The sequence below is a fragment of the Trichechus manatus genome, unplaced genomic scaffold (genome assembly GCF_000243295.1).
Source record: "Trichechus manatus latirostris isolate Lorelei unplaced genomic scaffold, TriManLat1.0 scaffold00038, whole genome shotgun sequence".
NCBI lineage: Eukaryota > Metazoa > Chordata > Mammalia > Sirenia > Trichechidae > Trichechus > Trichechus manatus.
The window spans coordinates 7,282,128-7,296,872 of record NW_004443974.1 but is presented as its reverse complement, the minus strand read 5'-3'; the positions used below and the strand labels follow the sequence as shown (position 1 = coordinate 7,296,872).

The following is a 14,745-nucleotide window of genomic DNA, read 5'->3' as shown; positions in this document are numbered from 1 at the left end:
AAAAGGAACTCATTAGATGTGGCTTAATAATTAAATACGGATAATGAAAGCTGACTTTTTGGGTTTTTTTTGGAAAAAAGTTTAGTTTCCTTTGCTTCCATTTTTCTAAAGGTGTAGCTAGTTTGAACCAGAGTGCACTGAGCCGGCCAATGCAAAGGAAACTGGTGACACTTGTCAACTGTCAACTGGTAGAAGAAGAAGGTCGTGTAAGAGCCATGCGAGCAGCCCGTTCACTTGGAGAAAGAACTGTAACAGAACTGATATTACAGCACCAGAACCCCCAGCAATTGTCTGCCAACCTGTGGGCTGCAGTCAGGGCTCGAGGATGCCAGTTTCTAGGGCCAGGTAAGAAGTAATATTACAGTGACTGCCTGCCTTTCTTACTGTGTATCAGGACTTAAGGATGCCAATTTCTAGATCTAGGTTAAGAATCCTCAGACTCAATTCATCTTTATGTATATAAATCTTGACATAATTAGAGATAGACTAGTTTTTGTTAATCATAATCCATGTTATAGACAATGCTTCAGTGTTTTAGAATAAATTTCTCATGAATTAAATGAGAATAAGTTTCTCATTTAAGCCTGCCTTTAAGATAGGTGACAGCTTCAATTTTACAAATTAGAAAACTGAATTAAAGAGAGCCTCAAGATTACACAAGTAGTAAGTAAAGGAAAACTACATTTTTTTTTGGTCAGGAAAAAAAAAATCAAAAGCTTTTGATTGTTTTTAAAATAGGAAAATATAGACCAAAGAACTAATGGACCACACGAACCACAGCCTCTACTAGCCTGAGCCCAGAAGAACTAGATGGTGCCTGGCTGCCACCACTGACTGCTCTGACAGGGATCACAATAGAGGGATCTGGACAGAGCAGGAGAAAAATGTTGAACAAAATTCAGATTCACAGAAAAAGACCAGACTTAACTGGTCTGACAGAGACTGGAGGAACCCCTGAGACTGTGGCCCCCAGACATCCTGCTAACTCAGAACTGAAGCCACTCCCGAAGTCCACCTTTCAGCCAAAGATTAGATAGGCCTATAAAATAAACAATACACATGAAGAACGTGCTCCTTAGTTCAGTCAAGTATATGAGATCAAATGGGCAACACCTACCCAAAAGGAAAGATGAGAAGGCAGAAAGGGACAGGAAAACTGGATGAATGGACACAGGCAACCTGGGGTGGAAAGGTGGAGTGTGCTGACACATTACAGGGATTGCAAGCAATGTCACAAAATAATTTATATATAAATTTTTGAATGAGAAACTAATTTGCTCTGTAAACTTTAATCTAAAGCACACACACACACAAATTAAAAAAAAAAGGAAAATATAGAAATTATAAAGAAAATAAAAATCACCGAGGGGTGATTCCTTTATAGTTAGCAGTATGTATGTTTTATTTTAAAAATCTTTACCTATTTCAAGGTCATGAAGTTTTCTACTGTGTTGTCTTTTAGAAAAGAATGATACTCGGATGTATGTGTATATGTACATATGTGTATATGTATGTATTTTTAAATATGCATCATACCCAAAAAGTTAAAAGACATGACAAACTGGGAAAAATATTTATAAATCATATTACAAAGGGTTAATATATTTATAAATCATATTACAAAGGGCTAATATAATGACTATGTAAGGCACTTTTTAAAAATTCCAAAGAAAATGAGCAACAACCCAATCAAAAATTTTACAAACCATGCATACAGACAATGCATAGTATAAAGTAATGCAAATAGCCGTCAAACATATAAAAAGATACTCAACCTCTCTCATATTAAGAAAAATATACATTATAATTATACTGAGATTCCATTTCTCACTGATTAGAGTTGGCAAATATTCAGAAGCTTGACAATTTACTCTTGGCATAGTTGTGTCTGAATTGGAAGTTTGGAACGCATTTGTCATTTCATCCTCAATAATGGTGGAAATGCAAAGTTGGTACAAACTTGAAGAGAGGAATTTGGCAGTATCTAGCATAGTCACCTATGCATGTACCCTTTGGCCCAGCAATCCCATTTCTAGGAATCTATCTCAGACATTTGACAGCAAAAGGAAGAAAGTACATTAAGTTATAAATACACTATTTATAACAGCAAACCATATGGAAGCAACCTGAATGTCTGTTAATAGGGAACTGGGTTAATAAACCATGATATCTCCTTCCATTGAAGTACTATGCAACTGCAGAACAGAATAAGGATGATGGTATATTCTGCTAGGGTGTGATCTCAAGATATATTGTTAAGTGAAAAAAATAAAAGCAAGGTACAGAATAGTGTGCTTAGTGTACTACCTTCTAAGTAAGAAAGGGAGTAAGATGCAATCATATCTCCTTGTTTATATTTTCCATAAGAAACAATGACAGGAAAAATAAAAAATTAATAAAATTATGTGAAAGAGAGAGGAACCAAGGAAAAGGGGACAGGGAAAGACACTAGCCCTCTCTGAATGTACCTTGTTTTGTACTTTTGACTTTGGAACCATGTAAATGTTTTATATAATTATAAAAAAAATTTAAGAAGTATTTAAATAAAAATGAATAAAGTTATCCCTAAACATGAAAAGAAAATAAAATATATATCAAGTTGGTAACATCTCCATACAGAAAATAATTATTTTAGATGATTTTAGAACACAGTATTTTGATTTTATATTCCTATAATAAATCTTAATTCTATTTACTAGTCATATTGTTCTTGATTCTATCGATATTGTTATTTTGAACTGCTATACAGATACATAGTAAGATAAAGCAAGTAATTATGTTAATGACATCAGGAACTAAGATCTTCAGCATAAAAAAAAAAAGAGATACTAGTATAAAATCAGAAAATTTAGGTATAGCCCCTGCAATCTTAAGTTTGAATTGGCGATGAATTCATTTGTTTTTCTCTTTCTGAAAGTTGTGTATTTCCTAGGTCTGTTGACTGAAAAAGCCTAGAAGAAATGAATAACCACAACACTCGAATTGAGTCTTTAATATATACCATTTCCCATTAGTAAGAAACAGGGCTCTTTGGAAAAATGCCTTGTTCCAGTTCTAGTGTAGGAAAGTACAAGATGAGGCTGGGAAGTGTTGTGCTAAAAGGCAAAAAAGCTACCAGAGAATACTGTTGTCTTGTCAAAAGATGAAAACTTGAAGGGGCTCCTGCTTGTCACTAACGGGAGAATTTGTACATCAAAATGAATAATGACTAATGGCTATATCGACATAACATATATAAAAAATCCATGAGTTCGTAATGATACTGCAGAGAAAATTGATTGGTTATTATTAATGGTTGTTAAGGTACCAATACATTATTCTGAAAATTGAAGAGGCAAAAAATTCAAGCATTTATTTTCTGCCTTTCCTGTACATACTGTTTCAGGGATGGTTGCTCTGTGTTGAGGTACAGTTCCTCTTTTAGCAGAATTCCAGCTAATAAATTTAGGGAAAAAATGATCAAATTAGAAAATCACAATTTTGTAATTCGAAGTGAATTAATGGGCTTAGGCAAGAATTATTAGTGGCTTTTAACACCATAAGGAGCCCTGGTTGCACAGTGGTTAAAGCGCTCGGCTGCCGACCGAAAGGCCGGTGGTTCGAACCCACCAGCCGCTCTGTGAGAGAAATATTTGGCAGTCTGCTTCCATAAGGATTTAAAGCCTCAGAAACCCTATGGGACAGTTCTGTAGGGGCTATACTCTTCGATAGGGTTGTTACGAGTTGGAATCGACTCAGTAGCAGTGGGTTTTTTTGTTTTTTTTTTAACAGCGTTAGTTGAAAGGTTGATGGGGTAATTTATAATGAATGGATAAAGCCTGAATACACTGGTAAATCTTAGCATTACTAAACGTGAGACGACTATACCTTATATATTTCCTGATGTGATACATGGAATATGAAATATGCTTGGCAAAAAACAACAACAAACAAAGCTGATTCTGAATCTCATCCAGCCTTTAATTTACAGGAAATAAGGGGGATTGAGGAACGTGTTAAAAAACACAACAAAATTAGCCAGACACAGAATGTGGGAAATTCTTTAGAAAAATGAGTCTATTTCTTCAGCAAATGAAGATTTTCTTTTAAAAGGTAGGATGGAGGCTGGTGGGGAACTGATATAGATTTTTTTGTTTAAAAAAAAAAACCTAAACACATATCATCCAAAAGCAGTGTATGGACTTTATTTGGATACTAACTCAGACCAACTATAAGAAGACATTTTTGAGACATGAAGGAAAACTCAACGTGGACTGAGTGTTAGGTAATATTAAGGAAATATTACTAATTTTGTTAAGTGTGATGATGTTTATTAAGAAAGCAACAACAAAAAGTCCTTATCCATTAGAAATATGTACTGAAGTATTTAAGGGTGAAGCCAGATGTTGTCTGGGATTTACTTCAAACTGCTGTAGCCAAAACAAACTGAAAAAGCGGGTAAGTAGCAGATGAAACCTGATTGGCAGCAGCTTTGTTATGGGTATGTGTTGCCCCCACTTTTCTGTGTTTTTAAAGTTTAATTTAAAATAATTTTAAAAATCCAAATTTATATATAATTAAAAAATACTGCCCCTGGATATTTTCCTTACGTTTACTTACCCTAACCTAAGAAGCACTAGACTAAGTATGAAATATTCTTGGTTCTACATCTCAACAATAAAAAGACAAACAATTAAAATAGGCAAAGGACTTGAGTAGATGTTTCTCCAGAGAAGATATACAAATGACCAGCAAGCACATGAAAAGATGCTCAGCATCATTAGTCATTAAGAAAATGTAGATCAAAACCACAGTAAGATATGACTTCACACTCAGTAAGATGGCTAGAATTTTAAAAAAAGGAAAATAAGTGTTGGCAAGAATGTGGAGAAATTGAAACCTTCATTTATTGCTGGTGGGAGTGTAAAATGGTACAGCTACTGTAGAAACAATTTGGTGGTTCCTCAAAAAGTTAAACATAGAATTGCTATATGACTCAGCAATTTCGCTCCTGGGTATATACCCAAAAGAATTGGAAACAGGTATTCAAACAAATACTTGTAACACAAATATTCATAGCAGCACTATTCACTTAGCCAAAACATGGAAACAATTTAAATATCCATGACTAATGAATGGATAAGCAAAATGTGGTATGTGTGTGTACAGTGGAATATTATTTAACCATAAAAAGAAATGAAGTACTGTTTTTTGCTACAGTGTGGATAAACTTTGAAAATATGCTAAATGAAATAAGTCAGACACAAAAGATTGGTCACATGTTGTATGATTCCATTTATATGAAGCATCCAGAATAGGTAATTCCGTATCAACAGAAAGCAGACTAGTGGTTGCTAGGGACTGTGGGAAGGTATATGGTGTTTCCTTTTGTGATGCTGAAAATACCTTGGAACTAGACAGAGGTGATGGTTGTTCAACACAGTGAATTGTATACTTTAAAATGGTTAATTTTATGTGAGTTTTATCTAAAAAAATATCTGTGGTTCTAGTTCCAATTTTGCTGCTAACTAGTTGTTTTACCTTGGCCTGGTCACTTAACTTCTGTGGGCTTCTATAGCCTCACTTGGAAAAAGGAGTTCGATCTAGAATCTAGGTTCTAATGATCTTTCTAGCTCTAAATTTCCATCATTTTAAGAATTAATATGTTATTAACTTTTAATTTTGAAATAATTTCAAATTTACAAAGAAGTTGCAAGAATAATACTCTTTACCTACGTTCACCACTTGTTTACATTTGGCTGTATTTATATTGTTCTTTCCCTTTTTTGACTGTTTGAAAGTAGGTTGCATACTTTATGCTCCTTCCCTTTTAATACCTCCTTGTGTATTTCCTAAGAACAAGGATACTCTCTTATGTAACAGCATACTGTAGGCACCAAATTCGGGAAATTTAATGTTGATACAATACTTTAATCTACAGTCACACGTTCCAATTTTGTCGATTATCCCCAAAATGTATTTTATAGCATTACTTTATTCTAGTATAAATTCCAGTCCAGGATCATTTATTGCATATATTTGTCATGTTTCTTTTGTCTTCTTTAATCTAGAACCATTCTTTAGCCTTTTCTGGTCTTTCATGACATTAAGAGTTTTGAATAATACAGGCCAGGTATTTTATAGAATATTCTTAATAATTTGGGTTTTGCTGATATTCTTTTATGATTAAATTCAGCTTATAGTGTACATGTCTGGCTGGAAAACAATGTGAGTGAAGTTAATACCTTCCTTAGGTATTCCATCCAGAGGCTAATGTTGTTTTAAAATTATATACAAAATAGTTCTGACAGTTAATGTAACAGTCACATGCATGAAAATAATTACAGCTTAATATATGTCTACTTTGTATGTTATTTAATTGTCTGAGTAGCTCAGTTTTAACATCATCGTTATCTATTATTAATGCCTACAGAAGATATTTTATGTTTTGTTGCCTTGTGTTCTGATTGTTTAGTAGAAAGTACGTTTCCTTTTGCTCGATTACTTTTCAAGTAAATTGTATTTGTGTATGTGCGTCCTTTTTTTTGTGCTAATTAAATACCAACTGTATGGATAATGGAACACCATAAATTGATACCTAAAGATGGCTTTGACAGATATGCTCTGCAGGGTTCCTCATTTATAACATACTGATGTTACCTACTTTAATATTTCTAGCTATGCAAGAAGAGGCCTTGAAACTGGTGTTGCTGGCATTAGAAGATGGTTCTGCTCTCTCAAGGAAAGTTCTGGTACTTTTTGTTGTGCAAAGACTAGAACCAAGATTTCCTCAGGCATCAAAAACAAGCATTGGTCATGTTGTGCAACTACTGTATCGAGCTTCTTGTTTTAAGGTAAGTAGTAAACAACTATCTAAAGATTACATACCTGTGTGTGAGACAGAGGCTTCCTCGGACAGGAAAAAGTGCAGAATGCTTACTAGAGAGGAAACTCTGCCTCCCCCCCCACCCCCGCCACCCGATTGATTGCATCTGTGATGCTACCTATTGAGAATAAGAGCACATATGTGAAGGTGTCAGTAACACAGAGCAGAGCATAAGAAATTAGCTTGGTAAGCTTGACTGTTGGTCTAGTAAAAGTGAACTACAGAAGCCTAATTCATTTACATTTGCCATTTTAAAAGGGAATCAGGAATTATACTAAAAACTTCTTAAGAGTCGATAACCATTGTAACTTCCCCATTATTATTTTTATCTCCTGCCCTGTAGTGATTAGAATTAAAGTTTTTAATCTGAAAATGGCCTCTGTGTTGTCTTAGGCACAACAAGGAAGTGAAAAGTTGAGGAGATTGCCCCACTCTGCATTTAGATGTTGTTTGTCTGGTGGAGAGGGCAGGGAAGAACTCCAAGATATTTAGAAATGTAGTTTCATTGTCTAATAGGCTAGTAGGTGTTGACAGGTACTGAGAAGTGGAAAGCAGACTGAATTCTTAAAGTTACTGCTTGTTACAAGAGTATAGGTTCTTGGCTGGGGCTTGAGAAAGGCCCATTGGCTTCTATGAAAGTGAAACATCTGAATTTAAAACCAAAGCTTATTTTTCTTGTTTATAGCCCCAAGAGTGAAAATAGTACAGAGAGATCAAAAAAGATTTTCTTGGCAGATTGCTCAGTTTGTGGTAATAAGTAATTGATGCTGGTAATATGTTCAAATGAATTCACTTAACTCTACTAATGAGGCTTGGACTCTATCTACCTGATAGTCATAGTGCTTGATTTCCTGTCCTTAGGGCAATGATTGAAATGAATCTCTGGTTCCTCAAACATGGTTGTGGCTAAGCAGCCAAATTGCAGAGATCATTTGTCATCCTGAAGTGACAGACTAGATTCTCACACCGTGTATTACTGACTTCATGGGACTTTTTTCCCTGATAGGTATCCTACTGATTTGTGGTTTATAATTGTCACATATCTATAGCTGCTCTTAATATCTGATGTTTGAATAAATTAGAAAGTGATTTCGATTTTATGCTGTCATTTCATCCTCACAGCCCTGTAGTTTTAAATGTTAAAGCACAGTTTATGGAGGGACAAAAGGATATCATGGTGCCTTAACTGAACTGCCAAAAGACTGTAGTTGAGTGGTGTTTACTTTTGTAAATTTACCATTGTCCAAGGTCTGGTCTTTATAGGCTTGGAGATTTGAATTTTGACAGTAGATTGTTTCCTCAGAAACAGACTTACCCAAACTAAGGTCACATACATCGGATTATCAGTTATATTAATATGCAATGAGAAATAACAAGTGTTAAATGAGCAGAATTCTCATGTTGGTAGAGATTTTCCTGTAAAAGAGTATCAAGCCTTTACTTGCTAAGCATAGAACAAGGGGAATTAATGATTCTGATGTTTAGTGCAATGGTTCTCAATTTGTGAATCACCTATGGAACTTTTTAAAGTATACATTCCCAGGCCCTAATCCCCAGGGATTCTGATTAGTTAAAGTAAGTCTTAAGCATTTATATATACTTTTTAATACATGATCTTCAAATCCAGCTTTTTTGATTCAGTAGATCTGAGATTGTAGTTTTCAAAGCTTCACAAGTGATTTTGATGCATACTATTAGAACTTTAATAGGACCAGGCTCTATTAGCCACCTCTGTCCATCTTTACTACTCAGATGGGTAAATTCTTACACTACCCACAGGGCACTTTATACCTAGATGGTGCTTGGATGAGTGCTACCATCTTCTGGTTCTTTGGGTTTGTTTTTTCTTTTCTTTAGGTTGATTATTCTGCCTTTCATTTCCTCAAGGTTACTTTAAGTAGGTTACAGTGGAGCATAGATTTGTGACTTGTTATAATCACACTGTACTCTTTCTTAACCAAAACAATACCTAAGATTGTATTGATGAGAATTTTGGGTATCTGAACCTCTTTTATAACATGTTTATAGATTACCAAAGAGAATTAATTACATCTATTGTGAACTGATACTGTTAACTCTCAGATGATAATTTGATTTCCCTATATTCATGTTCTTGGGGGCATATTACTGTTGCTGTCATGTGCCAACAACAGCAATAGAAACAACCAGTGAGGTGGTGAGGGGAAGGGTAGTTTCATTTTATAGATACGGAAACTAAGTTTCAAATCATTTGAATGACTTGTCCAATTTAAGTTTTGGAGCTTGGCCTAGTCCTCAATGTTCTGAATCCTAACCAAGTTTCAGATTTCCCTGTGGCCATTAGCAATGACTCATTCAGGAATAAGTGCATATCATCTATCGTGGATGATACCTGCATGTTTGGATAATTATACAATCTCATTTAAAAAAACTTGTTGCCGTTGAGTCGATTCTGACTCATAGTGACTCTACAGGACAGAGTGGAACTGCCTCATAGGGTTTCCAAGGAGCGGCTGGTGGATTCGAACTGCTCACATTTTAGTTAGCAGCCGAGCTCTTAAACCACTGCACCACAAGGGATCCAGACAACTTCATTAGGCCATGTAAAACTCTTGTAACTTTTGAATTTTTTTTTTATCATTTGAGTCAAGTATAGATTAAAGCTATATAAATACTCTAATGATAATTTATGTGGTGGCAGAAAATATTTTAATCATGTGGTAGTGCTAATATATACCTACTGGTTGGTTGGATTTCTTACTTATCTACCTCTCAGTCTATCATTTACTTCTACCAAAGTGGTGTTTTTTAAAAACATAAGTCTGATCATGTCACTCCTGCTTAAAAGTCCTCAGTGGCTCCTCATCCCCTTCAGGGTAATACCCAAATTCCTTACTATACAAGGCCCTCTATGATTCCTCTCCAGCCTACATCTTAGCCTTTAGCTGTCTGTACTCTGCTCTTTCTTGTTTCTATTTCATACACTTGCCCCTCTTTAGGATTCTATTCCTTACTTTCTTTGCCTTGGGAATTCCTATTCATTCTTCGAGACTCAGTTTGTGTAGTTTTCAGCTGAGGGAAGCCTTCTTTGATATTCCTCTCCTCCTTGATCAGTCAGCTTTAATTGCTTTTCCTCTATGTTGCCATAGCCTTATAATAGCACTTTTACTGTAATTTTCTGTTTACCAGTCTTTTCCCTACCAACTACTGTGCTCATTAAAGGCGAGGAGTATGTATTTGGTTATAAAAGTTCTGCTTTGTTCCAAAAAGAATTTGTAGTGAGGAAATAATCTTTTCATCTTTGTACCTTCTTTGTATAGTGTCTGATATGTGGTAGGTACCCCACCCCTCAAAAAATAAATGAATGAATTGGTTGAGGTGGGAAAAGAGCAGACCAATTCCGATTCTTTCTTCTCCCCTTTTTTAGGTCACCAAAAGGGATGAAGACTCTTCCCTGATGCAACTGAAGGAGGAATTTCGGAGTTACGAAGCGTTACGCAGAGAACATGATGCCCAGATTGTTCATATTGCTATGGAAGCAGGACTTCGTATTTCACCAGAGCAGTGGTCCTCACTTCTATATGGTGACTTAGCACATAAATCACACATGCAGTCTATCATTGATAAGGTTTGTGAAATTTCAGATGTTGACTTTATACCATTGCTGTTACGTTGAAGAGAACTTGAATTTTCTAATGAGACTAAAGAGACAACCAGTTGGAGATTCCTACTTTTTATATACTAAACTCTTATAAATTATATCTCTTTTTATTATTATTTTAACTTTCAAAGTAAACTAAGAGAGTTAACGGGGAAGCAAATACAGAATATCAGAATGAAAGCAGCCAGGCTTACAAAGTCTGAAGTTTATCTATATTCTGACCCCAGAGAAATAATATAGCTTATAAATAAGTTTTCCAAGTGTCTAATGATGAATTTCATAGGGCAGATTCTGAGGTGAAAATTAATTCATCATTGATACTCCTACTATGGAATCTGAAGGCACTTGGAAACCTGTTTAACTTTGACTAAATGAAAACATTTGATCATAGATGGTAAAAGCTGTTTTCTTTTCTGCTTGTTAGCTCCAGTCTCCAGAATCATTTGCAAAGAGTGTCCAGGAACTGACAATTGTTTTACAACGAACAGGTGACCCAGCCAACTTAAATAGACTGAGGCCTCATTTAGAGCTTCTTGCAAACATAGATCCTAACCCAGGTATGTGGAAAAATGTTCAGTTTCTTATAAGTTTTCTACTTTGGCTTTAATAACTTAAGAGAATTATTGCTAACAAACTGTCCTCCCAACCCCATCTCCTCGGTGGCTTATTTTAGATGCTGTTTCACCAACTTGGGAGCAGCTAGAAAATGCAATGGTAGCTGTTAAAACAGTGGTTCATGGGCTTGTAGATTTCATACAGAATTATAGTAGAAAAGGCCATGAAACACCTCAGGTAAGTACATTTATGGCACTTCTTAAATTGCTGTTACCTCTGAACATTTTAACAAGCTGTTTGTTAATGGACTTCTCCTCATGTGACTACTCCCTCATAAGTTTTTGTGGTAAAATATATAAAAACATTTGCCATTTTAACCATTTTTAAGTGTACAGTTCAGTGGCATTAATTATGTTCACCATCACTCATAAGCTTTTATTGTCTGTGTTTTGGGAAAATTTCAAGTTTTAGGGTCCTTGATACGCATTTTGTAGTACAGCAAACTCACATCCACGGTATCTTGGATATGAGTTCAGTGTACTACTGCAAACTGTTTTTGACCAAGTACAGGCAGTCCCAAGGTTACGAATGTCTGACTTATGGACAACTTGTACTTAAGAACAGGCTGCCATAAAGCTTATTATATTAAAAAATTTGAGTTAACTACAATAGTTTGTAATAATGAACAAAGGCACTAGTTTGTGACGCTCATGAAAACATTGTGGTTTGGCAATGTTCAAGTGTTTTATATGCATACCCACTAAAATAAAACCCACTGCTGTCGAGTCCATCATGCAAATGAATTTGTTTGTAAATGTGTGGAATTTGAATTATCAAGATAACTTTCAGTGTACATTAGAAGGAGGTTTTTTTTTTTTTTTAAGCTATAATCCTTTATTCTAGAAATAACATCCATTTATTAAATTACTATGAGCCAGTCACTACGTTCAGTATTTTACATCTATTATTTCTAATCCTCACAGCCATCTGCAAGGAATTGCTGTTACCAAACTGAAGTTTAAAGAGGTTAAATAACATATCTAGGGTCATTGGTAGTAAGTGACAGAGCTTGGACTGAATCTATTCCGCATCTGTGATCTTTCCATTCTTCTATCCTTATTTTATTAGAAGACATAATATTCAAATAATAACTGAAAAATGAATGTTCTCATTTTATTAGGGTCACAAAATTAAGAGTGACATTTTAGGTTTTAATGCAAATTACAGCAATTATGGTGAGTTTTTTATATTCTGCTTCATTGTTTGTGTGAACTTAAACAGTTCCAAGCTTAGAGGAGAGTTATACTCTCAAGTTGACAAATAAATTGGTATTTCTTAATTTTTCACTTTCAGAGGGAAATTGTATTTTACCTTTCCTGGGAAAGTTTTAAGTGGACAAAGCTTATGGCCTTTTTTTTTAAATGCTTTTAAAAAGTTTGGTTTTGGTATTAGATGTTAAGACAGCAATAAATTGATGAGAAAATCTTTTATTTTTTTGGGCATTTCGTTGCCTGACAAATAAATAGACATACATTTGAACCAGTTTCAGATAATCCTCAGAAGGAATGTCTAAATGCCAACACTAAGTTATACCACATAGCTCACAACAGGAATGCTTTTAAAATGGAATAGTAGTTGGTTCAGTGCAAGAATTACATTTCTAATGTGAAAGGGAATTAAGGGTATAATTACGAAGTTCTGAAGTCTGCAGAGTGATTAACAGCTAGAATCTTTAGTTTTCCATACATCTGATGTTTTCCTTTTCGTAGCCTCAGCCAAACAGTAAATACAAGACTAGCATGTGCCGAGATCTACGACAGCAAGGGGGGTGTCCACGAGGAACAAATTGTACATTTGCCCATTCTCAGGAAGAACTTGAAAAGTAAGTTATGAAAATTCTCTTTCATATGAGTTTAATTTTTGGTCATTAAGGAAGTGTCTTACACAGTCTTAAAGTTTGTGATGAGTTTCAAAGATGCAAGTAAATTCATACTGTAGGGTTCTTTTGATTGCACAATAGCTTTTCTTTCTTTTTTTTTTAAAACCATATCTTGTTGCTTATGGGAGCAAGTTTAACGTGATAAATGATTTAAAACTTTATTTAAGAGTCATTTCTTGAGTTTATAGCTGGAATCCATGTTTTTACTAAGCATGTGTGTATAACACAAATACCCCTCTGTACACACTTTATTTGCTCAGATTCAATTGAAGGTTACAGCAAAGTCCCAGGCAAAATGGTAAAGCAGATCCTTTTTTTTTTTTTAATGGCCTTTAATCTTAACATTCTTTTCTGCTATGTCTTTTCTCTCTCATCTGTGGGTAACCCTCTTTTTCTGTCCATTTACCCCCAGATCTAAAAGTAAATGGGTATAAGCTATATTACACATTGTCCAAATTTTTAATTGTTTTGCTTTTTAACCAAAGCATTCACAATTGAGACCTCACCACACCCCCTGCCAAAAAAAAAAAAAAAAAAAAATTGATCCCAACGTTTCTTCTGAAAAGCTGACCTGCATATCACATCGTTATTGGGCATTTCCATTTTGCTGGTGGCACTTTAAACTCCAACTGAGCTACTTTTTTCCTCCCATACTTTTCCTCCTCCACTTTCCATTCTGCCATCCCCCATTGTGCCCTGTCCAGGCAGTTACACATGCCATGTTATGGGAGATGTCTTTCTCAGTTTTTCTTCATCTGCTTGTCTTAATCAGTCACCAAGTTCTGTCATTGCACCTTCCTGTATATTTCTTATATCATTCGAACAGAACAGGGGGATACTGCATGGTTTAAAGTCAGGAATGTGTGTGTCAGGGTTGTATCCATTCACCATGTTTATTCAGTCTGTATGCTGAGCAAATAATCCGAAAAGCTGGGCTATATGAAGAAGAGTGGGGTATCAGGATTGGAGGAACGCTTATTAACAACCTGCGTTATGCAGATGGCACAACCTTACTTGCTGAAAGTGAAGAGGACTTGAAGCACTTACTGATGAAGATCAAAGACTACAGACTTCAGTATGGATTATGCCTCAACATAAAGAAGACAGAAATCCTCACAAACTGGACCAGTAAGCAACATCATGATAAACAGAAAAGATTGATATCGTCAAGGATTTCGTTTTACTTGGATCTACAGTCAACACCCAGGAAAGCAGCAGTCAAGAAATCAAATGACACATTTTTGGCAGATCTGCTGCAGAAGACCCCTTGAAAGTTAAAAAGCAAAGATGTCACTTTAAGGACTAAGGTACATGTGACCCAAGCCGTGGTGTTTTCAGTCGTGTCATATGCATGCGAAAGCTGGACAATGAGTAAGGAAGACTGAAGAAGAATTGACACCTGTGGGTTGTAGTGTTAGTGAAGAATATTGAATATACCATGGACTTTCAAAACAGTGAACAAATCTGTCTTGGAAGAAGTACAGCCAGAATGCTCCTTAGAAGCAAGGATGATGATACTTTGTCTCACATACTCTGGACATGTTATCAGGAGGGACCAGTCCCTGGAGAAGGACATCATGCTTGGTAAGGTAGAAGGTCAGCAAAAAAGAGGAAAACCTACAACAGTGGGCTCAAGCATGACAGTGATCATGAGGACCAGGCAGTGTTTCGTTCTGTTGTACATAGGGTCACTATGAGTTGCAACCAACTTGATGACACTTAACAACAGTATATTTAACTCACATC

At 35.4% G+C, this 14,745-nt stretch overlaps 1 protein-coding gene and 1 non-coding gene across 10 annotated transcripts in view; both read left to right on the top strand.

The window, feature by feature from the left end:
- The window catches only part of RC3H2 (ring finger and CCCH-type domains 2), a 44,309-nt gene that overhangs the window by 6,071 nt on the left and 23,493 nt on the right, over positions 1 to 14,745 (top strand). For all 9 annotated transcript variants that reach the window (XR_002823989.1, XR_002823990.1, XR_002823988.1 and 6 more), the window contains exons 3-8: positions 112 to 345; positions 6,658 to 6,833; positions 10,272 to 10,472; positions 10,930 to 11,062; positions 11,179 to 11,297; positions 12,830 to 12,942. Coding sequence is in view for 5 of the 9 variants with exons in the window: in XM_023730691.1 (XP_023586459.1) it covers positions 112 to 345; positions 6,658 to 6,833; positions 10,272 to 10,472; positions 10,930 to 11,062; positions 11,179 to 11,297; positions 12,830 to 12,942 (976 nt within the window). In the remaining 4 variants the exon portion in view is untranslated. The remainder of the gene's footprint in view (positions 1 to 111; positions 346 to 6,657; positions 6,834 to 10,271; positions 10,473 to 10,929; positions 11,063 to 11,178; positions 11,298 to 12,829; positions 12,943 to 14,745) is intronic.
- Positions 10,751 to 10,860, top strand: LOC111820462 (small nucleolar RNA SNORD90). Its single transcript, XR_002824011.1, has one exon. It is a non-coding gene; the product is annotated as a small nucleolar RNA SNORD90 (small nucleolar RNA).